We start from the raw sequence: 26,648 nt of genomic DNA, 5'->3' as shown, positions 1-26,648 counted from the left end.
GAGAAATTAAGAAAATTAATGAGAAATTAAGAAAATTCTATGATAGCAATGCTGTTAAGTTATACACAATCAATGAGTGGGGGCTTAGTGATCTCTGTGATTAAACAGTTTGACCCAGGATCAGAGGTTTGGTGTCTCAAACCCCCAGGGAGGGGAGAAGTGACTACTTTTCCTTTTTTGTCACAGGTTACTGTTCTTTCCCTCTTCTTCCTTTATTACAGATCCAGTTCTCAGTGCATGTATTTGGCAGCTACAATGGTACTGTCTCCTTCTCTGTCAAGGAAGAAATAAAGGGAGCTCCAGTCATTTTGCCAATGTGGGAAAGGGCAGGGAGCTGGAGTGACCACTGGTTTCTCATCACCTTACCAATGCCAGTGCTTCAGAACCGGTAAGAGCTCCACCGTCAGCATCCAGGGTTATCCCTATAGATTTAGTAAATTGTTACTGTCTTTATGGTGAAGTGTCACTTTTTTCTTGTCTTCTTTCAGGGCCATTTCAAGTGACTCTGCTTACTCAGAAAGTATAAGCGCATATCTTTGTGCACACACACAGCTCAGCTCAACACAAGCCCACATCATGTGATTGCACTTCTGTGCAGCCTCAAACAGTACTTAGGTTTTGGGAATAGGAAGCATCTGTTCTAGAAACATTTTACCAGTCTGAGAAAGCCAGTATATTCACAGGGGCAAAGTGCTCCCAATAGGTAAGCAGCTATATTAGCATAGCTGCACTTTGTACTCCCACATTAAAAAACAGTCATGTCAGTCAAATGGATGGTAAACCCACAGTTTAGCCAATACCACTGTCTAGTCTACGATCTATGTCAGTGCAGCCTAGGCAGCTGGAGATCATTTGTTGACACATCACTGATGCAATAATCTTAGGAAAAGACTGTTGCCCAAATTAGCCTTGCACTGAAGGTTTCAAGGGTTTAGATGGGAAAATACAGTGCAACATTGGTCTCAAATGAAGTCAAATATTGAAGATTCAAAGAATTTCAATGCGATCTAATTTTATTCAGGTATTTCTCCTCCCTCACCCAGTGTCACTCCATCTCAAGCTATGTAGCTGGTGTTGGCAGCTGGTTATTTTGCACAACAGGAACGTGTTTCCAATTTCTCCAATCTGTTCTTTTTCATCTTCCTCAGGAAGGCCTCTTTCACATGAAACTTAAGATAAAAAAAAGTCCAAGTCTATACACATACTGAATATTATAAATGGAAATATATCTACCCAATATTGGTAATAAATAATGTCTCAAAACTTCATGGAATAGAAGGTGTGAGGAAATTCCTTTTAGCTTCAAATATTCTTTGCATCTTTGTGAAAAAGGCTACGGTATTTGGGTCTGGAAGTGATAGAGAGAGAGAGGGAGAACATTTTTTTACCCTCTTTCTGGTTTAATTGCATGATTACCTTTGCTCTCACTATTATCATGTGTTCATCATATGCATTTTTCCCACGTATTATTCTTTTAGGGTAGGATTGGTCTGCCTGCTAGCACTGTATTTAATATTCTTCTCTGACACAGTCTGGAGCCCTGTGGATTAGCATCTGTTTAGCTATGTATATGTAAAGTATGACCCGTGAATTTGTCCAGAACAAGTCTTTTCCTAAGGCACTTTCATGTGGACCTATCCACAGCAGAGACCATGGGGTTCTTCAGGGGTATTTAAGACCATCAGCCTCCTCTCATATATGGTCCCTTAACACTTGTTTCCCAAAGCTTCCCAATCCTGTATCAATATTTAGTTCTGATACTAGGCATGGAAGTGTCAGAGATTAAAAAATTTAAAAGGCATTTTCTTAAAATTTTAACAGATTCTCATTCACCTGGGAAAAAAAGTTCATCTCTGTCATGTGACTCTTCCTCAAAAATTTCACATCCCACTTCCAATATCTGGTAGCACAGACCACTTAAAAAGTTATCAGCATTTTTGAGCATGGTCAAAACAATGAGCCCCTGCATTATTTCATCCTCAACACTAGCAAAACCTTTTGACTGCTAGAAAAGTCATACCAAATCACCCAAAATAGAAAAGTTCAGTCTAAATTGCTTTAAGGTTAGTGAAGTTGCAAACAATTGTAAACAGAGGTGTATAATGAACATTGTTGTACAATCTTAGTACAGTTTGGTATAAACCTTCATGAATTACTTTTCTTCACATTTATGGGTGCTGTCAGCTTTCTGTGGTAATGCAAACTCTAGCAATGCTGTACTTAGGGAAATTTTTAGTGCTGTCACATTATTTTTCTGTATCCCAAATCTTCAAGAGACTCCTGTCCTTCACTTGCTAGAGGGCTATATTTTTCCCTGGTTCCTTAAAGGGATGATAGGCAGTAATAAAATGGGTAGAAAGGTGACAGATCACACAGGGAGAAGGAGTAGACAAGAATTGTAGCACAAATAGTTGCTGGAGCAGGTCCTGAACTTAACGGACCAGATGTAGAGAAGCCTTAGCAGAAGGAATGAGGAAGCCATTGAAGTGATATACAGGTAGTTTTTAGCAAGAGCTTCCTCCAGTTAATTTATTTTTTAGGAGAGAAGGAAGACTACAAAGTTTGCCAATCAGCCTCCCAGTTGGGCATCTAACTGCTTGGAAAATTGCTTCTGGTGATCAGCTGGCAAATTCACTTATTTGATTCATACCACACACATGGAAAAAGGCTACTGTCAGAAGAAAATCAAACATGCAAAAGACCAGACACCAGAGAGCTGGAGAATGTAATCTACTGGAGTCAGCAAAATGAGCTCAATGAGCAGGAACACTGGAAACCCCTCTGGCTAACACAGCACAGAGTTCAAAAGGCAAATTCCTCCCCTTTTTCTGAAGTTATGAGGAAGGGGAGGCATACAGAGCCCAGAGCTTATGAGATGTCTATTTTCATGCACTGGGGGAGGGGGATCATTCCCCAAGTTCCCGCTTGTATTTAGTTGGAGCAGAAATTTACCTTGTAGTGCAGTGCCATGGACACTCTTTTGCTCTGCCTCCATGGACCAGATGCAGCAGATTGATCTGACCAAGGGTATAATGTCATATGAGTGCCTAAAGTAAGGAGTAGGCTGTGGTGCTGTATCTATGCCTGTGTGTCCTAGAAGTGCCCTAGTTTGGGCTCAGGGTGCTGTGACTCTCTTCCATCAAATGACAGGGGAAATTACTGTTTCGGTTGACTTACATACAAGGTTTGAAAATGCAAAACTACCTCTAAACCTGCTAATGAAGAGGAGTGTTTCTGCAGGAAGTGGATCTAACAAAAAAATCCCTCTCTAACCCCACAGCTAAGAGAGTGGTCATTCAAGAGACCCTTGATTGCATTCACTGCACCAACACTTACTCCCTGAGTGCTAAGATCCTGTAGGTGTGGATGCTTTCATTTAAGCACAAGGGGTCATTCTTGAATTGGGTTAAGAGCAGCTTATCCCTAAAGGTTTTGATGCAGCTATGCAACATTATCCTGACTGTGGATATCAACCAACATTTGGTTGGTGGGTGGAATATACACATGTATTTTAATGCCACTAATTTAGGACAAGTGTGTTCCTAGGCTGAATGATTAATGTGTTAGGCAGGTCGGTGCTCGGTCTCTTATAAATCACCATTGACTTCACCAGTGACAGCAGTAGAGGTCCTCTCCATATGCTTTTAATAAACTCTAAATGGACTGGACATCAGACATCTGTTTATTTCTGAAATTTAATGGAAAACTATTCAGTCCTATCCATTAGAAGGAGATCCTTCGGCCCATTTTCTTTCTTCCTTGTGAATTCAGAATGTAGCAATGCACATGGGACATAACAGAGCTCCTAGGTACGTAACTAACACCTGGTCACAGTGGAAAAAGATGAGACAGCCCAGAGAGCTAACACTTTGGGAAGTTATGGCTGAAATTTAAAATGTCCAGACCTCTGAAATAAACTCATGTCACCTTGTTGAGTTACACTGCCTGAGGATCAGGCTCAAGACCTTTGCATATTCTGTTTAGTTTTTAATCTGTCTTTTGGGCTGGAAAGAAGGAGATTTTCTTCCCCCCTTCCCTTTTACACATGTCTAATTCCCTGACTGTTTCTGGTAATTTAATATGGACAGTTGTCTCTGTATAACTACTAGTGGGGGACAGTAGCTTGTATTTCTACATGTGTGTGCAGACAGCAGGGGAAGTAGGGCTGCTATTCTTGTTCCTCATTAATTGTGGAATTATATGAATGTTGGTTGGTCCTTACTAATGGTTGATGAGCGTCTAAGACGTACAGCAAGCCCTTTTGGCTGCTCAGCAGAGCTTGTCTGGAGGAAACATTGGAAATAGTGATGATCATGTTTCCATGACAAGGAAACATTGTAATTTTAGGGTTGGGTTGGGTTTAGGTTGGTTTGGTTTGCTTTTTTTCCTCTCCTGCACCTTTGTTGGTCTTCCCTAAAACTTATGTCTTATTGCAAAGGTTTGAACTGCAACTCCTGGCAACCTGGGGCTGGAATTCCCAAGCTGACATTGCTATCGACAATATTACATTTGGACTGGACTGCTTCACTGACGGTGAGCCACAAATGTTGCAGAACCTCTTAAAGAATTTGGGTAGTGTAATCAGCATCCCACAGATCTGTTCTGTTCTGTTCTCCCCACAGAGTGCACATGGATCATTTGTGTTAGTTTAGTCAGCACAATGCCATTTTATCTCAGACCTATTGAAGATTGCAAGTAGAGGCAATTTTATGGTCTATCGGACTCTCTAGTGCTCTTTTTTTCTCTAAGCTGGGATATCCTGTATCGTATAGTTGAGACCTGTCTGTGTCTTGGCAAGAAACACTAGACTTATTTCTTAGCCCCTAAGTGGAAGGATTACATCACACTGTTCTTTCACAGTCCCTGCTGACCTATGCACCCTGGCAACTGGTAGCTGAAGGGAATTTGTTGAAATCAAAGGGGAAAGTCACCATATTTTAGTGGAGGAAAGGAAGAAAATGAAGGAATAAAGTGACTCTCTGACAATAAAATTTAGATTACTGCAACAAGTTTGTTTTACTCTGTGAGGAGGTGCATTAACTGTCACTGCCAGATATATAACAGCTTTACTTTGCTTCATTACTGTGAACATGACTGATGACTATATATTCCACAGAAAAATGGAGCCATCATTACCCTCTGAAACATATTAACAAGAGCTGGATTTTCTTACCAGATAAGAGGAAAGAAGCTAGATACTTGAACCACATACCAGTAATAGAAATGGCCTTTTTGTCCCATGAGCAAAGACATATGCTCTGTTGTAAAGGAACTGGAGGATAACTTGAATTGTGATTTCTGTTGCAGATAAAATGTAGATTGGTGGTCCTGTGCCACACTTCATGCGTCACCACACCCAGTGTGTCAGCATTTAGGGTAAAAACATGTCCCTGCAGTGGCTAGTTGTAGCCTAACATAACAAATAGGAAGGCTTATATTAAAACATCTGTGTTAAAAGCTCATCAACAAAAGCCCCTTTTCCTTCTCATCCTTTTCTGAATCAATCTCCTGTTCTCGATCCCTTTGTTCTGTGAGCAGAAACCACTTTTCTATAAAATGCTAAGCGTGCATATTTTCATTTGACATTAAGAGGTAAAGCTGTTCCTCAGTGGTAATGTCATTTGTTCACTCCAGCTCCTTAACAGCCCTGGCTCCCAAACACTTTGGAACCTCCATGCTCACACTTTGTTTTGAAATCTTGAGGAAACTGAAGGAGGTGATTCCAGATGCGCTTGTGCCAGCTGATGTGCACCCAGCTGCTGGAGTTTACTGTCTTCCTGAGAGCAGATACAGCCTCCAGTTTACCCACAGACATTTGGGTCTCGTGTACGTATGCATCCTTTTGCAAATAGGTAGGGTGTAAATGCCCCTGCAGTGATGTTATCAGAGCTTGTCCGTTAGACTGCCCAAGTTACTCCTTATTTTCAATTGGTATAAATCGTACTGATGTCAAGGAGCAGCTGGTACTTACCCCATCTGAAGGCATGTCCCACAGCTGTGTGAGTCACGCAGAAGAAACACACCACAAAGGAAACATGTTTCTCGGAAGCCTTGCACTTGCCACTATTCCTTGAATCCTCTGTGCAAATTGATGTTTTCTCACCTCTGAAAGCAATCCCTTGCATTTGTCTTCTCATGACTTTAATTCAGTTAGGTTGCAGAGAAGCCCAGTAGCTCTGCTGTGTTTTCAGTAATGAAATTATTTCTCCCTGGCAAAGACAGGTTTCAGATGTCAGAGACAGAGCCAATTAAAATCCGAGCACTGAATTCTTTTCATGAGGGCAGCAGGAGGGATGTATGGCAGGAAGGAAGGAGTTGCTCATTGCTAGGATGTAAATATTATTTTCTCCATCTATTTCAGTCTTGTAGTTCAATTCTCTACAAAATCCAGTGCAGACTAAAAGCAGCGTTTATGTTTGCAAGATGGGAAAGAAGGTGAGGTTTTCCTCACCTCTCAAAATTGAGAGGAAAGTTTCGGTAAGATTTAAGAGGAGAAAACTGGGTAGTGAGGGCAGCTCAAGAGGCATCAATAAAGGGAAAAAAAACCCAGACCATTCTTTGGATGGCAGCTTCTGGGCATTGACAGATGTTTTCTCTGTGTAAAAGGTGAGATGAAACCACCTTTTGGTTTATAAAATCACCCTATGTAAGACAGTGTCACAGACCGCATGGCATGTATCTGGTTCATTGTGAGAACTTCAGATGGACAGGCATAAAGACATTGCATTGTTTTAGTTAACTAGTGTTTTCATAAGAAGAGGTCTGAATTTTTAGTGTCTAAATATGAAAACATGGATTGACATAACAAAAAGAGTGCTGATAGTTGCCCTCCTCACTGCCTTTGCTATTACCTTTTTGTTCTCTGAACATTATATTGTTCCAGTTGAGATCACAGGTCTGTGGTCTATCAGGCTCTACTACCCTGGCCTAGAAATTACGTTTCATTCTGTGTGTCATTTACAATTTCTCAGAAGACTGGTTTATAAATGACAAGACTGTCCAAAGAGAGTTATAGCCTATGTCTGGTTCTTGATTTTAGAGTCCCTGATCCAGCAAAGTCTGATTCTGTTGACCTGCAAGTCTCTTTGCTTGAGGTGAATGGTGGGGAGTGGTTCAAGACTCATTTCTGCCTCCTTTCACAGCTTTAAGAAGGTGTTGACTAGAAATGCGATAGATCAGCCAAAAGGATTGGGAAGGAAGAAGCTGGTGCAGCTTCCTCATTCTCTGTCACACTCCAGAACAAGCTGGAGAGGTTTACAGTAATACTACAGCCTGCATTACTAAGGTGAGATTTCTGAGGAGACCATTCACACCTTGAGGATCCTGTGAGGCATCTTACTCATATTAATCTCAGCCACAAGACCTCTGTTCCATTACAGTCCCACAGACAGAGAAGTAGGAGTGAAGTACTTTATCTCTTTGGCTGCAGGAGATACCTTGTCTTTCTCCTTTGCACTTTTCTCTGTCCCTTTTCAATGGGGAAATCAACCACATTAGCTAAAAACTGGAGAAAGGAGTTCCATGCTCTTCATATTTTTCTGATATAGATACACCTAATAGGAATTAATTCTTGTTTCATTCACTTACATTCAACATGTTGGCTGCTAGAAGAGGAAGTGGAAGCTAAAATAGACAGAAACAGCAGCCCCTGGATCCCAGGACTACACCATGTTTGTAGAAAAAATCACCTTACATGTTCATGTCAGACAGTGCATAAAATATCAGCCTTCTAAGAGTTAGCAGCTCATGTGGACAGGGCAATGCTCAGCCTGTCTTGCAGTTTGTGTGCTGCTGAGCACAGAGGAGACAGAAACTTTCTTCCGGAGAGTGAGGGATTGAGACTGTTTGGAGAAGGAGGAAAGATTGTTTGTTTGGAAATGAGACTGTGCCTTAGGATACTCAGTTGCAATGCTGAAAAAAATCGCTGCAGACACACAGATCAACTCTCTGTTTTAGAGAGTCATTCACATTCCTTTACTCTGGCAAACATAACCAGACTTTTTGTACATCGCTAAATATCTGAAACTGTTGTGACCTTTGGGATTCGTAATTCAGTGCAGGCCTTGGGAGCATCTTTCCTGGTCCTTCATTGTATTTATCATTCTGTTTTCCTTCTTATATTCAATTAATTTCATTTGGTTTTGGTTAATTTCATTTTTTACTGGCTTGACAATTTCATCCATTGAAGTTCTCTATCTCAGTATGAACAGAGCGTGTCAGTACAAAGCTTTCTTTTACTTCCATCCATCAATGTGCTTTCAGTCAGACCTGGGGGGAATATTCTCAGGAGTACAAGCTCAGCAAGGTCGCCACGCTTCAATTAGTTATTTGGCCTTTCTGACACAGCTAACAAAGGTGTTAATTATTGCTATTTAGAGCGGTGGCTTTGTGGCAGAGATAATTGTCCATCTGGAACTGAGTGAGTCTCTTTTGGATAGAGCATCAAACAGCTGTTAATTCTCACAACTGGAACAAAATGAAATATTTGTAATGTTTTTCAACTGATCAAAAATGTTCAGTATTAAATTAACTGAGGGTTCATAAAATGGAAGGAAGTCTGTCCTTCTTCTTACTGAGATTTTCCAATCAAAAAATCTGCATTAAAATGGGTAATTTAACTATTGAAATGGGATGCTTACAGATTATAAGGCAAGGGTTCAGCTATTACTTTTTCCTGTTGTAAGGCAGCACTGGTTGTGTGGTATTCTCAATGCATTCAAATGTTTTGGATCAGCAATTGATTTGAAATCCCTTCTCTCTCAGAAAGGGTTGATTTTTAAAGGCCTATTTCACTGGTCAGAAATGTGGAGTTTTGCCCTGTGGTTTTCAAAAGGGTTTGTCCAAACATCTACGTCTTGTGTCAAGGGTATGCTGCTATTTCTTAATTGTCTGTGTTAGTGTGACATGTAATTTTATTTAGTATTTTATTCTCTAAGCAAGGTCTCAGGTGCTCAGAGTTGGTTGCTGAGAGGGGAGTGATCTGTTAGGCTGGTTTACTTGCCATCACACTACTCAGAACCAAAGATAATGATTTTTGCTATTACTCTCCTTTACATCTCCACTGATTTCACTGTCCAGAATTGTCACCTGTCAGAGCATCAACACCTGGTATCTGTTCTCCAACACTACATTTTTCCTAAAGTCTGTTGTAATCCCAGCTAGTGTAATTTGCTGGCTGAGGAGTTTATCCTGCATGGGATAACATAGAGGGCCTGTGTTCATGTGAAGACCCACTGACTTCAGCACATATACAAGTAGCTAACTCAAGACATGGGCTTAAAAGACTGATACAAAATTATGATTGTCTAAGGTACTTTTTCTGCCTGAGGTAATATTTACTTAATTTAACCAAATAGTTGTACTTAATTCATTCATATGATCTTGAAATTTTCCGTCCCTCTTTTCTACCATCCTCCCATCTCTCTCCTCTATTCTACAAACTATTACAGGAAGACAACCAAATAATTTTGGTGGGAAACGCCAGTACCCACATGAGATTAGTATGGATGAGCGTCTTCTGAAACCTCTGGAAGAGCCCTCCCTCTCAGGTACATGATTCAGTAGTGAAAACCTGTCTCTTGGTTATAAAAGATGGTTCCCTTCCTATCTCCTGTGTGTGATCTGCCTGCCCTGTAGCAATAGGGCAACTACATCCATGCCAAAGATGTAGAGACCATGTCAGGTGGTCTCTGTTTCACTATGGGGAAGCAGTTTGCTGGAGCCCAACTCACCAGTCTTTAAATAGCAGGTTTTCTTTAAAGAAAAGCAGAATCTCTTTAAGTAAAAGCAGAAGCTGCATGACTCAAATTCAGAGTGTGTGAAAGGGAGCTCAGGAATAAAAGGTGTAGACTAGTACAGAAAGCTGGGAATAGAGATTTACTTGGATTTGGAGAGCAGTGAAGCTGAACAAAGTGAGTACAGAATAGCGGTGTAAAGATGAAAATCCAGGGAGGCCAAATAAGTAAGGATCAGGAAACTGATTCAATAGAAAAATTGGATGAAAAACTAGGAGAACAGGGGACACTGGGGACTAGTTTACTGATAGTAGTAAAGATTACCACTCTGGAGGACAGATAACAACTGTCTGGGTGAGAAGAGTGGTCCAAAGGAAGGGTTGAGGGAGAGAGGTTGTCCTTGAGGATGTTTTGCAGCTGGCAAGTACGACTGTGTGACTGTACCAGCTTCTGAAGGCTGTGTCCTCCTGGAATGTGACAATCTGTACTGCTGTCAGTTCCCTTTAGCTCAAGGGACAGACATTTCTGTAATGTAGCTAATATTTGTACCACACTGATCCATCCACATGTTCACAGGACGACATCTGTTGGTAATAGTTTTTTTTGTCTTTTCCTTTAAACAAGATTTGAATTTTCTTTTAAAGATTTGTGATTTTTACCTCTATTTTAATCATTCAGCTCTTTGACAGTTCTACTTTTGACTCTGGCTTTGGTGCACGTGCTGCATCACACAATTTTTAGATACGTTATTGAAAAGTTTTATTCTTAGGCCTCATTTACTGAACAAGGTGGACATGTTTGGGTCTTGGACAAGAGTTGTGAAATGGAGGAGATAGCTGTCTGCTGCACTATTGTAGAAACAAAAGAACAATGCTTAATGGGAAAAATTGCTTGGAGGAGAAGGGCCCCTACTGAAAATAACAAGAGGCTGTTGCTGCTGCCATGGGCTTCTTGTGCAAGCCTGAGATGAGTCACTAAAAACTTTCACCATATTGCATAGATGGTCACTAGTCATAATGGCAGATGTTTTCAACCCTTGTTTCTGTGTACATGCTTTAGTTCTCATCTGGAAATCCTAATATCTCCTTGTTTCATACCGGCACTGAGAAGAGAAATTTGATCATGTCTGTGAGACACTTGGATAAACCCCTTCACAGAAGTCCTATTCCTCTCCCCTTCTCACCTCCCCCCCTGCCTCTCCCAAAAAATGAAAAAATTGATGGGGTTTATCTCCAGTCCACAATTTATTAAATACTGTGCAGGAAATAAGGTGAGATGGAGAAAAAGCAAACAGTGACTATACACAGAGCAGCAGTTGTCCTATGACTAGAAAGAAGTGAGGATAAGTACTCTGTGATCTTATAGTTAAGAGTGAAATTTTAGTGCGTTGTATTATGTGCTCCCTCCTTAGTGAGGGAGCTGCACTAAGTTGAATAGATAAATGCAACTTTAGTACGTGCTAACTTGCAAGCCTTCACACTGAAAATGCAAGTTTAAGCATTTTTTATATGATAATAATAATAACAATTATAAGAATGTGATCAAATAGATGTATCGAGTTTTTAAACCCTGTAGATAGCAAATATTGCTGCAACATGGTCTTTCCTTTGATCATTTATTTTTTATACAGAAATGGTTAATGTTCTATGTGAATAATAGTAATAGTAATGTGAATTTTGTTATCAAAGGATCATTAAAGAAAGATATCAACAAGAAACAGTTGTTTGTTTCAATTGCACTTATCCTTTGGTTATGCAGTTCTATGAGTTACTGCACATGTGGCTGGAAAGCTGCCCAGTGGAAAAGGCCCTGGGGATGCTGGTTAACAGCTGGCTGAGCACAAGCCAGCAGTGTGCCCAGGTGGCCTCCATTACTGGAGGTATTTAAAAGTAGTGTAGATGTGGCACTTGGGGACATGGCTTAGTGGTAGACTTGGCAGTGTTGGGTTAACAGCTGGACTCAATGATCTTAGAAGTCTTTCCTAACCTAAGCAATTCTATGATTGTGTATCTGAGAAATACAGGGAAGCTCACATCTGACCCAACTCTTGCTGTTTTGGTCACAGGAGACACAACTGTTGTTCTGTGGTGGTTCTCAACATGTGGTGCCAGTGGTCCACATGGGCCAACTCAAGCTCAGTGTGACAGTACCTATAAGAACAGCAGTGTGACAGTGACTGTGGAGAAGGAGGGCAGGCTCCGGGGAGTGCAAGTCTGGAGAGTGCCAGCCACAAACCGATACAGGTGAATATCAGTGTGTTCTGGAGAGGCAGCCACATTTAACCACTTTTTGTGTGTGGAGTTTCAGCAACCATAAGTGTGGGACCATCTGTACTGAGTGGGAACAAAGAAATAGGAGTGGTAGCTATAAGGATCTGCATTCTGAGCTACTATGAAGCATGGAAGGGTGGAGTGGTGACTTAGAAGAGGTCAGAACAGGAGTGAGAATGGGCATGCAGCCAAGTAGAAGTGCTGCCATCATTTTAGTCCAGAAGTCTTCGACTCTTAGATTGGGCTGTAACCAGCTCATGCTATTTGCTCTTGAAGTCTCTGCTTCCAGTACTTGAGTGTAGGGTTAGTCTGGGTCTACCTGGATCTCAGACAAAGAATAGCCATGAGCTGCTACAGGAGGGGAGCCTGCTCTGGAGCAATGCCTGTTTGGAAATGAAGGTTGGGGAGACCTTGCAGATGGAGTTACTTTGGGGATGAGAAGAGTGAGAGTTGTTTCTTGAACTACTTGGGGGATGAGAAGAGTGAGAGTTGTTTCTTGAACTACTTACTTTTTCTTGCAGGATTTCTGCCTATGGAGCAGCTGGAGGCAAGGGAGCCAAAAACCACAATAAGAGGTCCCACGGGGTCTTCATCTCAGCCACCTTCCACCTGGAGAAAGATGAACTGCTGTACATCTTAGTGGGGCAGCAGGGAGAGGATGCCTGCCCTGGGGTGAGGGCCACCAAGCATATGTGGGCAGAGACCTTGCAGATTTGATTCAGTGGGTGGCTTGGGGTTTGGTGATAAAAGATAGAAATCCCAGAATCCATCAATGAAATCCAGTTGAGAGACTGGAGAGAACCAATAAAGCAAGTTAGAAAGAATCTCAAAAATATAAAGAACTCTGAAAAGAAAAGCAATCCCAAAATCCACAAATAAACATGAAGCCCGCGGGAACTTTGCTCTAAGTTCCTGGTCTTTGAAATAAGTTCCTCATCAGCTTTCTTGTGCTTATTTTAAGCAGAAAGCTAGTAGGTGAAAGTGGTGTGCTCCCTCTATTGTTTTTCCACAGCCTAGATTTCTTTCTGTGTGCCAGGATTTCAGACAATTTATTATTATTTGTGGAAGCAACCAGCAGTGTTGTGGCTGCACTGTGTTACATACTCTCTAGGCTTAGAAACTAAGGTTTGAATTCAAAGCCTATCAAAACCAGTGAGAATGTTTCCACTAACTACAGTGCCCCCTGGATTAGGTATTTGTAATGACAAAAAAACACGAAAAGTGGGCATGAATACTTATATATGTGTCTTCTAATGCTAGACCAAATGAATTGAAAATCCTTTTATCACATAGGCTCAAAAAATGCCTCTTTTCAGCATGAATTCTTTGATATTGCCTTTTTCTAGAAATGTGATCAGTTAACCCCTGCCCAGGAACAAAACCATTTTCTCCTTTCCCCACAGACTGAGGTGTTTTGAGATGCATAAACTATTCTTGTAGGCATTCAAAATTACTGTTTACCTTGCCCAGAGCATATGATGCCTTACCCAGATGCTGCAACAGATTCTAAAACCACCTTTTCTTCACCTTATAGAGTACAATAGTTGTATCTATCTAATGTATCCACTACTGGAAAAAGTTTCAGTTTATTTTTCCCAATTCCAAAGCCTAACTTCCTTTGACTTTGGAAATGCTAGTGAATCTGTATATTGGGTAACTAATGTTTGTTTTCCTTTCTCTGAAGAAGTTCTGCAGCTCCAAACCTTGATTCTCTCTCCTCAGATTTCCCCAGTTGCTTTTCCCTCCTCTCATCTAACCTCATCATCTTTCGTTCTCTTATTTGAATTGCTGCACCAATTAAGAAAGGCCATGAACTACCACCACCAGAATTCACTTTCCACAAAGATAATCTACATAGTGCTTTATATATGTCTGATATGTTATTATACTGAAATATATGGACAACTCTCATGAGTTGGACTTTGCTGATATTTGAGTACATCTCTCATCTCCTTTCAGAGCAATCCTGAAACCCAGAAGATCTGCTTAGGGGAGTCATCTCTCATTGAAGAAGATTACAGAAAAAAAAAGGATCTGAGGGAGTGGGCTGGAGGAGGTGGGGGTGGAGGAGGAGCAACCTACATCTTTAGAGTAAGTATTTCTTCTTTGCATCCTGTCTGAGTAGTGTCCAGCAGAGCAACTAGCTCTCACTGTCAGTCGTGTCATATGATAACCAATTCTCTAAAGAAAGACGACGAAAAAGGAGTCTCCCTCTCCTGTCTCTATCTCTCCCTTCACCTTCTGTCTCTGTTTTTTGTCTTTTTAATTATTTATCTCTTTCCATATCCTTGATCATATTTGTCACTGTCACTAAGCTAGTTGAAATGGTTTCTCAGTTCTTAACAGCTCAGATCTGGGAATTACACTGGGATCCCACTTTAATAGAGGCAGCAGTCCTAAAACAAATGAATCCTAAAATCTTGGTGTTCAGTTAAACAGCTACTTTTGTATACAGGAACATGATGTAAAACATTTTCGTAATGATTCTGTGAAGCAATCAGTAACATTGCCCTGGCCTTGGTCCACTCTTCTTTGGGATTCTTTCATGCTCTTTGATGAGTTTGTGTGAGTTCACCTATCCAAGGGATGTGAATTTTTTCTGATGTTTGATGGGGGGTTTTCCAGCAGAAGGATGGGATTTTCGAACCTTTGCTCATCGCAGCAGGAGGAGGAGGAAAAGCCTACCTGAAGGCTCAAGACAGCTCCCTGGATGATGTACCCCTGGAGCAATTTGAGAACAGCACTGCAGTACCTGGAGTCAGCGGAAGGACTGGGGCATCAGGTGAGATGCTAAAACCACACAAGGTCTGAATTAGGTGGCTGAATACACACATTGTCCTGTGGGCATGAAGTGAAGGGCTTCTCTTTTGATCTTCTGGAATTTTTCTGTGGCAGTAGTTATTACAAATATACTGAGTAGTCTGTAAGGGATGCTTTTTATATGGTGTGTCATCAGATAAAAGAGAATTCATTAGAAAGGTGATGAGTGCTCCAGTAGAGGCTGTTCCATAGGAGGACTCTTCTCTTCTATGAACTGACCCAGTGACAATGATATTTGAGAGATGAAACCCATTCCTTCACACTGTAACAATGGCCTTTGAAGAGAAGACTTTTTCCCTGTTACTCCCCTGAAACCCTATCTCGTGGTTTAGGAATGGTACTTCCCAATTTAGTGCTCTCACTGAGACTCTCGAAACCACATGCCACTTACTCCCTGCAGTGGGATGGAGAGAATTGGAGGCACAAAAGGTGAAAATCACACCTTGAGATAAGAACAAATTACTAGAAATAGCAACGAGATAAGAAATTAAACAGTAACAACAACAATATTAATAACAAAGTGTACAAGATAGGCAAATGATTCACGTGTGATTGCTCGGAACCAGTTTTACCTGACCACTCCCTCCAGCTCAGAACTGGCGCTACCCCACTGCTGTCTCCACCACACTTACTTGACTTATTCCCCCACCACCCCACCACACCCCTCCCCACCCCACCCCCCCACCGGCAATGATATGAGGAGGTATAGAATTACTTTTGGGTCCTAGACATGCCCCCTACTGGCTATTGCAAAAATTAACCCTGTCCTGGCCGAAATCAGGATACCCTAACAACAAGAATTATATTATGGGAATTATACCAGAAATGGAAGCTTATTTATAATCTTGTGTTGGCTCTGCCTAGAATCTATACCTAAGATAAATTCAGTGGTTGTCCATCTCCTGCTGCAATAGCCTCACAGAGGGGACACTAGAATGAGATGAAGAAATCCAGTTTATTTTTATTTCTGTGGGAAACTCAGCATCTCACATGGCTGAAAGCCCTAACTAGTTATCCTGAAGTGATGGGCTCCTTATTTCTTTAATGCCACTAGAAATGGGTGCTAAGGTGTTGGCTTATGCAGCACTTACTGCAGGTTGTGCATTAGATTTCCACTTGGTTATTACCCATGGCAGCAAGGAGCTTGTCTGTATATTCTCTTAAACTTAAAGAAAATGTTATCTTGAATAGATACTTAAGGAATTAATATGGGCTAATCTCTATCTTTCTACAGAGTTCCTCTGCATGTGCTTCCCTTACCTATTCTTGTTTTATTTTCTCACTGTCTGAAGGTGGAGGTGGTGGCTGGCAAGACGACAGTCTTCTTCCTCAGGCTGGGAAGTCCCTTCTGGAAGGTGGAGAGGGAGGTCAAGCTTGTCCCCAAGCACTAGACAAGCTCCAGTGGGCCACCTCTGGTGGTTTTGGTGGGGGAGGAGGAGCCTGTACTTCTGGAGGAGGAGGTGGAGGGTACAGAGGTAGGTCTGCTGGAGGAATTAGTCATGATATCTAATTTTGTACCCTTCAGAGCACCTGCAGTTAAGGGTTAGCACTCACTGCAGAGGGACACTGCTGCAGAAGGTGACTCACAGATACTTCAAGCTGAACAGTATGAAACCCACCCTACTCTCCAGTATCTCCCTATACCTGGGGAAATCAAGGTTATAGAAGTATTCCTATGTGATTTAGTATTTGGAAGGTGTGGTGAACCACCCCTTCATCCATTTCCAAGTTATCCATGTTCCATTTCTTTTTTTCTGTTCAAAACAAATACATTTTTACCTTGCTGAACTGAGAAACCTAAATTAGATAAAGTCGCTTCATTAACCTTGGTACTGGCTGGGTCAAGTGAGTGTTTATCCATCAATGGTATTACACATACTAATATTACTGGAAGATTGCAGAGTGACCCCAGGTGATAAGTGCCAGGAATGAATGCAACACTTCGAGACATCACATTTTTTGCAGCATGCGGTACTGATCAGCTAGCCATACTCTTCTCTCCCCAGGAGGGCATGCCTCTGATAAGGATGATATCACAGCTGGTGGGCAGGATGGCATCTCTTTTGTGAACCCCATTGGAGAGATCTTCTTGCATCCCTTGGCAGGTACAATATACTTCTTATTCCTCTTATTTCTTTCCTCCTTTTCCTTTCTTCCTCTCTATTTCCTCTTTCCTGCTCCTTCTCCTGTCTTTGCTTTTTGTTAATTTCATTAAAGCTTATTTCATTCTGCAGGTAAGATCTTTAGCTGTGGTCATTTCTTTAAATATTTCCATAGTGCTCTGGGACCATTTTTCTCCTCAATCTCTAAACCAGGAGAGACCCAGTCATCAGGATCAACCGTACATCCTCAGTCCCCAACTTTTCCAGGTCAATTAACTTCAAGGCACCTCTGTTTGCTTAAGGAACCCAGTATCTTCTTCTCTACTGGCCCCTATCAGACTTCTGACATGTCCACACTGTGTTGGACTATCAGATCTGCTGCAGAGAAGGAGAGAAGTTTTAGATACCTGCTGGGTTTTGTTTTGTTGGGTTTTTTTGCCTTACTGGAACAAGAGAGGAAAAACTGAACTAAGCTCACCTGTTGTGTCTGATTCCTTGTTCAGCCATGGAGAGTCACGGTGAGGTGGAGGTTCAGATCTATCTTAACTGCAGCCACTGCCACTCAGACAACTGTAAGCGGGACCCTGACACCAACATGCCAGTCTGCCAGTGTGAGATGGGGGCTGTGCTAGCCAATGACAATGTCACCTGCACTGGTAAGTTGTGAAATATTAGCTTCATTGGATAACATCTGTATTCTTTATATCGCCTCTCCTTCTGGCTTTTTGGCTGTTCAGTTCCCAAAGTTACAGCTATTGGCTCCAGTGGACATGGTGTTGTGAGAAATGTCAGTCAAGTGTATGACTGAAAATTCCTTATGACCTTTCCTTACATGCTGAGCTGGATCTCTGTCACCATCTCCAACATTTAGGTTTGGATTGTAAAATATTTGTAAAGAGACATGGTGTAAATTTCCTAAATGGGCTTAGTGTATCAGCTATTTAAGTGTAAATACCTGTCTGGGATAACATGCCACCTATCGCTGACTTTTTTCAGCCACAGATTGCCTCCTTCCACAGCAGTTTCCCACTGTGCCTGTCAGCTGATGCCTTGTACTCACTGTTATTTTCTGACACAGTCTCTCAGAGCTCCGAAGCATCAAGACTGTAGAGAGTTTCAACTTGTGAACAGTGATGTTACTCATTTATAGAAAACTGAAGAATGGATAAGAAATGTGTTTTATCAGTTAGTTTTCTACCTTCACAATAATTTTAAAACTATTTAGGTTTATTTTCAACCTCCAGCGTTGTAGAGGGATTTGCTGTAATTTTTATAGGATGGTCTGGCCATGACCTCTGTATTGTTTTCTGAAATGCAAGCAACCTTCAGAGGGATGCATTACAGCAGCTCTGGTTGCTTTTTGATTAATGCACCTTTTTTTTATTTTATTTTTTCTAGTGCCCCAGGGTCCTATCCCAGAGGGACACCTGTCTCTTCCCCTTCTCCTGGCTGTGGTGTCTGTGATTGTGGTGCTTGGAATGATCCTCACTTGTGGCAGCCTATCTATCAGTAAGAAACACTTCCCTTCTTATCATCCTTTGACTTGCTTTTCCCAGTTAAATTAGACAAAAGGAAACTAACTACTCAACCACATGCCACTGCTTTTAATGCTTGGAGCCAAAATGTTGTCGTCCCCAAGTGGATCAGAGGACAGGGAAAAAGAAGCGATAGAAAACATCACCCCCTGCAGTTAGGCACAAGCATAGTCCCAAGGGGTAAGGACTACTCTTCCCTGGTGTTTGCCACATTAAAAATAAAGATCTTGGAAAGCCTTCTTAGTAGCTATTTCTTTAGAAGGCAGTGCTATACAGGATGAAGTCACAATCTGCAATTAAACATATAATTCATTCAGGGAGATGGTCTGATTTTTGGGACTCAATGTCAGCAAGACATCTTATGGAGCACTCTTTCCTCAGCCAAAGTACAAAGAAGTATAGGAAACCTAAGTTGCTCCCAGGTGCCGGCAGGAATGACTGTTTCCATATCCAGTATTAAATCACTACAAAGCATGAAGAAGAGAGTGATATTGACAAGCTAAAGATGCTTCTTGAGCATTTATAATTATGGGGTTTGTTTCTTTCTGTTCTATGTGGCCAGCATTATCTTTTCTGTCCAGGGATTGATCTTGTTTATGCATTTTTATTTGTCTCCTCACCTGCAGTTTATTACCTTAAGAAACAGCAGCTGGATGGAGCCAGAGCACGGTTGCAGAGCCCAGAATATAAACTGAGCAAAATCCGTACATCTGCCATCATGACAGATTACAACCCCAACTACTGCTTCGCAGGGAAGGCTGCCACTCTAAGCGAGCTGAAGGAGATCCCACGGAAGAACATCTCTCTGCTTTGGTAAGAAAACAAGGGCCACCTGTCTGACTAACTGCAAAACACTTAGTCCAAGTCAGCCAAAATACAATAGATATCATACTTGTTATGTTCTCTATGATATTTTGATTCCATGAAGTTCTCAAGCAGAAGTATAAAATCATGAGTCTCCTGTTCCATGTTCCCATGCACAGCATATAGTATTTCACCTTTGTGTTTTTATATGATGTCCTGGATTGCACTTGCCTCCTGGGAGTAACTCCCTTCCAAATCTATAGCACTGTTTCTTTTTCACTATTTTCCTACCACAAGGAAATTTCCTGTCACAAGGAAATACGTGCTAGGTTGCCCTTCAACTCCATACCATCCAGATGATATTGATCAAAGTTATAAAATTTGGAAGGAAAAAATTGATTACTCTTATCTGCTGTCTTACACCCTCTCCTGAAGATATCAGTCTGCAGCCACCTTATTCTGTCGTTCTCCATTTTCCTATTATTTTGCTATTACCATACTTGGTGATAGGGCCTAGGATTGAGCAGGCTGCTTTATTTGTTCAGAACCATCAAGGATCCAACTGCACTGTTTTAGTGACAGAAAATACCGATAAGTTATTTTCAAAATCTTTGAGAGGAAAACAAATCTCTGTTGTTGATTTCATGTCTTACAGCAGATTCTATTCCTAGTCTTGGACTGGATGAAGAGAAGAGCTTGGCCAACGTTGGACCTAAGGGTATATAATATCTGTTCTCTCTCTTCTTTTCTTACAGGGCACTAGGACATGGTGCATTTGGTGAGGTTTATGAGGGAACTGTGGTAGGCATTGGAGGGGATCCCAACCCTCTTCAAGTTGCTATCAAGGTCAGTACCCCCAAATTTCTTATACAGCAATAATGACCCATAAGAGCCATATTATCTTATTACTATTCCAGTTGGAGATTCACGTTCATCACGTGCATAACGACATATGTATAGGTGTAATGCAGATTTCCACGCTTTGCTGCATCCAGGAATTATCAACTTTAATTTTTAAGTTGTATGGCACTAGAACCAACTAGCAAGTAAAGCCATCTGTCTTTTTGCTGTATGCCTAATGGCTGTAAGGTACAAAGAGAATCTAAAAAGGGCAATCTGTTTTGTAAGCTCCATTCCTGTTGCTCAGCAGATGTAGAATCAGTGCCCTCAGATTAGAAGTTGTGTGAATTAGTCACCTAGAGACTGCATATTATGATTAGTTAAAATAAAACAATTAATTATCTATTAGCATTAATAAATACACCTCAATATATCAACACAGAACTGTGAGTTCATCCTAGCAGTGAATCTGCCACAATGACTTTTCTGCCACAATGATTTATAGATGTGAGTAGCCAAGAAAGAAAGAAACTTGAAGGGAACAAAAATAGTAACAAATAGATATTTTGGGACATTGAGGACTAGAAAGGGATTCCTAAATATTGTATAAAGAAAAGAGAGCACTGGAAAATATTAGTATGAATCTTTTATATGACAGCAAACAGTAAACATTTACAGTAATGCCTATATATTATTGCTTCTGCATTTCAGTGGGTTTGAGTGCTTTCTCCTAAGTTTTTCACATGATGTTATCCTATTTAAAAATTTGTGGGTTTTCTCAGTTACTTTCCTTTACACTAAGAGTAGTGTTCTTCTGCTCTATGTGAAACTTTCTAGTAGTCCCTTGTTATTGCATAGTGTTAAATGTGTGGTTGTGAATATATACTGTGATACTATGCTAATTTCAACGTTATTATTGACAAGAGATAACAGGCTGTTTTTCTGTGAAGTTACCTGAAGCTATTTTTACTTCAGAAGTGTGTATAGAGCTAAATTCACACAAAAAAATCTTGAAGTAGGTCACTAGTTTCCTATTCCAACTTTAACTACCAAATGGGTCAAATGCACTTCAATGAACCCGGCAGTGAAAAGATGAGCCCCTCCTTGTAGGTTCCTGAAGTGATTCATATTACATGCTTATTCTTCTCTTTTTTTTTTCCTTTTTTTCTTTGGTGGTCATCTAAATATTCTCAATTCTTTGGTCGGATGGCCCTCGTTATCTTTACCTCTCAACAGACCCTGCCAGAAGTCTGCTCTGAGCAAGATGAGATGGATTTCCTGATGGAAGCATTGATTATCAGGTATAGTTTAAGGTTTTTCTACTGATGGTGGGCAGGGGGAAAAAGAGTAATGCAGGTCATTATAGAATCATTTCTCCACTTGCTTTGTTCAGAAATTAAATCCAGTCTTATTTTTCACCAGATGGCATTTTAGTAGCATACAAGTTACTGGTTTCAGCTACTTGTTTATCTCAAACAAGATAACTCAGGTTCTTTTGTTGCCCATCTCTTGTGGTTTAATGCCAGCAGGCAGCTTGGCCCCACACAGCAGTGGGATGGAGAAGAGAATCAGAAGGGAAAAAAAGCTCATTGTTGAGATAAAAACAGTTTAATACATAAAGCAAAATCTGTGTGTGCAAGGCAAGCAATTTTAAAGTCATTCAGTACTTCCCATGGGCAGGCAGGTGTTCAGGCATCTCCAGGAAAATGGGGCTCCATCATGTGTGAAAGCTACTTGGGAAGAAAAATGCCAAACTTCGAATGACCCTTCCCCTCCTTCCTCCTTCTTTCCCCAGCTTTCATTGCTGAGCATGTTGCCATATGGTGTGGGATATCCCTTTGGTCACTTGGGGCCAGCTGTAATGGTTGTGTCCCCTCACAACTTCTTGTTCCCCTCCAGTCTTTTCACTGAGGGAGAGGGAGGTGTGTGTGTGAAAAACCTTAACGCTGTGTAATTACTGCTCAGCAGTAGCTAAAATACCAATGTGTTATCAACACTGTTTTGATCACAAATCCAAAATAGCACCACATGAGCTACTGTGAAGAAAAGTAACTCTATCTCACCCAAAAAACATTACAACAATTTAACAAAATTTCTGTTGGTTGGTCTTGTTCAGAGGAGTAAGAAGGCACAACATTTTTTACAAATATGTTCTGCATTTGAAATATTTCTCTTTTCAAAGAATACTGTTACCGTCTTAATAAATATGATTCATGTCCCAAAGCCCTTGCTAAGCAAATTTTCAATGATGAATTGGAAAGCAATAGGAAAGATAAAGATTAGAGCCACCTGTGCAGTCACTGAGATGTTCAGCCTCTGCAAGACCAGTACCAGTACTGGCTGTGTGCCAGGGAGTTACGTTTTTTAGGCTGAGGTGCTAGGGCTTAAGCTATATTATCTCTTGCAAATAAAGTTAAGAGTTTTTATAGGAGCAGATTTGGCAGCTGAAGGAGAAACTGTGAAAAGCTTTTCCCATTGTGGTTTTCAGTCAGTAGCTAAGTGTATGAGCAGCTTTTTTGCTGTTCCTACCTGCAGAACTGTTTGCCATAAGAAAGCACTTTTTGCAGTGAAGGCTTTTACCCTTTCTTTACAGAAAAATAGCTGAGTGATATATTCTGAAACCTCTGCAGGGATAAGGTAGTGAATATGGCTCTGTCTGTGTAGCTTGCACAGGTGGAACAAGGTCCTTCTCTCAGTGCATCCACTTTTCTTAGATGTGTTCTGGCTTTTGATACCTTTGCAAGTTTAACAGAACCTTTTACAAGGTCCCATCTGCATGACCTTCTGACAGTGAACTGTAAGATCTATAAAACCTGCCTGGAAAAGATAACAGACAGCCATTCCTACTACCACCTGCACTTTAAGTATTCCAGTTTTGGAATTTACATTAACACAAATACATAACTTAAAACAACAGTATAGTCAAGAGTGGCTTTAAAATAGTAGTGTAGTCAGGGTTCATTGTAAGTCATCGGAATTTATACATTTTGAATTTGTGCAACATGAAGTTCCTCTTGTCATTGTCTGGCCCAGTTAATATCTAGATGCTTGTTTTCTACCATTAAAGCATGAATCTCATGATATAGTGCCACTTCCTACAGTCTGCAAGAACTTTGGCAGCTGAACAGGAAGTAACATTGATGTATGTTTTTTTAAAGAGCAATTTTAATCAATTACATGGTGCCTTGATTCACTTAGTAGCACACAACTCTTTCTCTTCCCCAGTTTCCTTTCTATTTTTAGTTCCTGTATTATCCAGGTAATCATTATGTAAGGGAAGATGTTGCTGTCTAATAACTGAATCTTACTGAGCTTTTTGACAGCCTCAGCTTTCTTTTGTAAAGAGCAGAAAGCCATCACATAAGCAGCTGCTGCAATAGATATGAACTCAGTCCTTCTTTGGCAGACTAAATAGAGAACTGAGTCCACCAAGCTAGATGGCACTATATTTAAAATAACCAGTGCTGAATTAAAATCTCTATCAGTCAAGACTTTTTTTCACAAATGCCAATAAAATTTGCGTGCTTAACTTTCCTATCTCTCTGATGTCACTCTCCTCTTTCAGTCAGTGAGTCCATTAAACTCTATCTTCACAGACTGAAGGTTCTGCTTTGCTTTTAGCTATTCATACCTTCTTAAGGTTTTCTATGGGCAAAACCAGGCACAGCCCTGGTCTTGGGACTGTCATAACCAGAGAGGTATTTTGATATGGCTGAAGTTCGCTTGGTAACTTGTACCATATCAGGATTTGCTTCAATACTGGTTGTCAAAGATCAAGGCACAGTGAGAGTGTGATGGATGATGGCCAGGTACTAATGCTATCTTTCTCTTCCATGTTGCACTGCCGTTGGCTTTCAGTAAGTTCAATCACCAGAACATCGTGCAATGCATTGGTGTCAGCCTACAGACACTGCCTCGCTTCATCCTGCTTGAGCTCATGGCTGGAGGAGATATGAAGAGCTTTCTTCGGCAGAATAGACCCAGGATGGTGAGATAACTTCCCTGCTAGGCTTCTGGTTCACTTTAGTATGACTTGGTTTATGTTTTTATGAGTTGGATAAAGGCACTGAAGTCAAGCTAGGCTGTGTGTGTGTCCCAGCTCCTACAGATTTCTGGATACCTACATCTGTTTGCTTGAAGTAAGAAGGTCAGTGAGACAAAATGAAAGCAAGGCCAGAACTGCAGGCTATAAGTAACTGAGGAGGAAAGAGTAAAATCCTGTCCTGCCATTCCAGAGTTCTCTGTCAACTGGTCTACAAATTAAGGGGCTTGCTTTCTTCAATGTCTGCCTGTTTTCTGTGCACTGTGATGGTACATGAGGAACTGAAGTTATAACACTAATACATAATAATGGGAATTCATAGCACTAGGTCCTCAGCAGGTGTGCATCAGCATCCTATGGAGATGAACAAATTTATACTAGTTGTAGAGCTGTGCCTAATTTATTTGATATATCTCTGATTTCTGATCATCTGTGTAAAAATTTCTCCCCACCCTTCCTGAGAGCAATAAAGAATTCCTAGAAAAACAGAGAAAATTTCCCTATGGATAAATAAATGATGGGGTGAAAATAAGCAGGGCTCCTGGAGAAACATTTGTTTATTATTCTTAGCTAGGGAAGTGCAGATGGTGAAGGGTTAGTACCAGTCCTGGAGTCCTGTGGTAAAGTATCCCTTTTTTGCATACTGCTCCTGAGGGTAATTGCTGTTCTGCAAGAACAGATATGTTGATGAATGCTGACTGTTGGTGCAGAGATGTGTGCTCGAGCATCTTTGCTCTCTCTCTGAGTTCCTGTGCTAATTTCTGTTGATAGTTTATTGACTCACTCTTTATAAGTGAGTGGATTTTTTTCTCTTCCATCTTACCTTTTGAACCTGTTCGTCTTTTGATTTACCCTTTACTAGGCTATTCAGACCAGGCCATATATCTCTCACCAGCTTGCACTCATGTGCCGTACTCAAGAGAGGGGAAATTTTCTGAAAGTCTTAACTAAGAGCTTACTCATTTTCTAACACTCTGCTTTTATCTGCTTATGTTCCTCTTTGCTCAACTCATTTAACCCTTCCACCATCCTGAATGTATGTTTCTCCCTTCCCCTTCTTCTGCCCCTCTCAGTTTATCCCCTGGCTGAACTATATTCTTCTGCTCCACTATTCTGCCCTTAGTATTTTTTGTGTGTCTTTTTCCAGAATCGGCCATCCATGCTAACAATGCAGGACCTGCTGAACATAGCTAGGGATATTGCCTGCGGCTGTAAATATCTGGAAGAGAATCATTTCATCCACAGGTGAGGAGAAACAGTCCCTTTTGATGTATCTCAAGGTGCATGAGACTCATACAGATTTAATTTGCAGTGGATTAGACAGGACTAATCTCCAGGGGGGAGAAAGATATTTCCCCTACCAACACAGGCTTGTGCCTAGATGTCCAGGAGGGCCTCACTGGTTTTTGTTAGGAGTTAGGTTCTCCACCGTTCTTTGCACTGCTGGGGAGAAAGGAACCTTCCGTTCAAAGTGAGCAGCTTTAAGTGTTAATTTTCAGGTGCCTGCAATGTAAAGACATCCGAGATGAGCCCTGTAGTCCACTAGATGGTAGTGTCACTCTGTGTTGGCTGTTTGATCTCCCTAACTTGACTTAAATTCTTTCCCTATCCCACCAGGACAGAACAGCCCATCACGTTTGAGGCAATGACTAGGGAAGAGTAGAACAGGGATAATAGGAGATAAAAACACAGCTCAGGCTTCCTTCCCAGCTCAGTGGCTGACCTGCTGTGTGGTTTTGGGAAGCCCATATTTGTCTGTTCACACTTTTTATTCCCTCTTTTGTAGAGCAAAAACCTGTTGATATGGCAGGCTCCAAATAAGAATAAAATATTATAGAAGAGGTAAAAGTTATTTTAGGTATCCTTAACTCCCAGCTGGACACTGGACTCCTTTGCTTCAGACTATGAACTGTTTCAGCTCATAATGTTCCCAGGCATAGCATACAACTGAATTCCTTACTATGAACTGCATGCTGAGTTCAGTCCTTATATGTAAAGCAGAGGAGAGACCTGCACAAGAGGGTCACACAGGCTTTAACTAAACTGACATACAGTCTAGAGATCTGCGAGTTGAGAACTGATTCACCCACATGCACAAACACGTGTACATATGCATGACATTGCACATAGCAAAGAGACAGAAATAGGCTAGAGTGGGTAGAGACTGGAGAAACTTAGGGAAACAACTGGCAAGCAGCAATCAGAGCAAAAGGCCATGAGGCTGAGGTATGGTAATATGTTATGGCTTCATTATTAGATCACATGAAACAGTTTTCAGGCTACTTTACATTGGAACAATAAAGTAGTTTGTGTGAAAAAGTGTTAGAGTTTTCTGTTACTAAAAAAGAGCAGTAAGAATGTGCAACAAGTTTTGGGTCTTGGATCTCTTAATAATTACAAGAGAGGACCAGTATTTTAATTGGAAACTTCTGAGTTAATTGCTATGGCATTATTTTTTAAAAATTCTTACAGTAATAGTAATATCCTTTTAACAGCATCAT

At 41.0% G+C, this 26,648-nt stretch overlaps 1 protein-coding gene across 1 annotated transcript in view; it reads left to right on the top strand.

Moving 5' to 3' along the window:
• Nucleotides 1-26,648, top strand: part of LTK (leukocyte receptor tyrosine kinase) — a 96,699-nt gene that overhangs the window by 59,899 nt on the left and 10,152 nt on the right. The window contains exons 9-24 of the mRNA XM_064658075.1: nucleotides 222-388; nucleotides 4,439-4,533; nucleotides 9,450-9,548; nucleotides 11,800-11,977; nucleotides 12,526-12,676; nucleotides 13,964-14,095; nucleotides 14,630-14,786; nucleotides 16,117-16,299; nucleotides 16,831-16,929; nucleotides 17,430-17,582; nucleotides 18,325-18,435; nucleotides 19,088-19,274; nucleotides 20,021-20,111; nucleotides 21,342-21,406; nucleotides 23,964-24,093; nucleotides 25,295-25,392. Coding sequence (XP_064514145.1) covers nucleotides 222-388; nucleotides 4,439-4,533; nucleotides 9,450-9,548; nucleotides 11,800-11,977; nucleotides 12,526-12,676; nucleotides 13,964-14,095; nucleotides 14,630-14,786; nucleotides 16,117-16,299; nucleotides 16,831-16,929; nucleotides 17,430-17,582; nucleotides 18,325-18,435; nucleotides 19,088-19,274; nucleotides 20,021-20,111; nucleotides 21,342-21,406; nucleotides 23,964-24,093; nucleotides 25,295-25,392 — 2,096 coding nt within the window. The remainder of the gene's footprint in view (nucleotides 1-221; nucleotides 389-4,438; nucleotides 4,534-9,449; nucleotides 9,549-11,799; nucleotides 11,978-12,525; nucleotides 12,677-13,963; nucleotides 14,096-14,629; nucleotides 14,787-16,116; nucleotides 16,300-16,830; nucleotides 16,930-17,429; nucleotides 17,583-18,324; nucleotides 18,436-19,087; nucleotides 19,275-20,020; nucleotides 20,112-21,341; nucleotides 21,407-23,963; nucleotides 24,094-25,294; nucleotides 25,393-26,648) is intronic.

This window comes from Pseudopipra pipra, chromosome 6 (assembly GCF_036250125.1).
Source record: "Pseudopipra pipra isolate bDixPip1 chromosome 6, bDixPip1.hap1, whole genome shotgun sequence".
Taxonomy (NCBI): Eukaryota; Metazoa; Chordata; class Aves; order Passeriformes; family Pipridae; genus Pseudopipra; species Pseudopipra pipra.
This window is presented reverse-complemented; position numbering and strand designations above follow the sequence as displayed.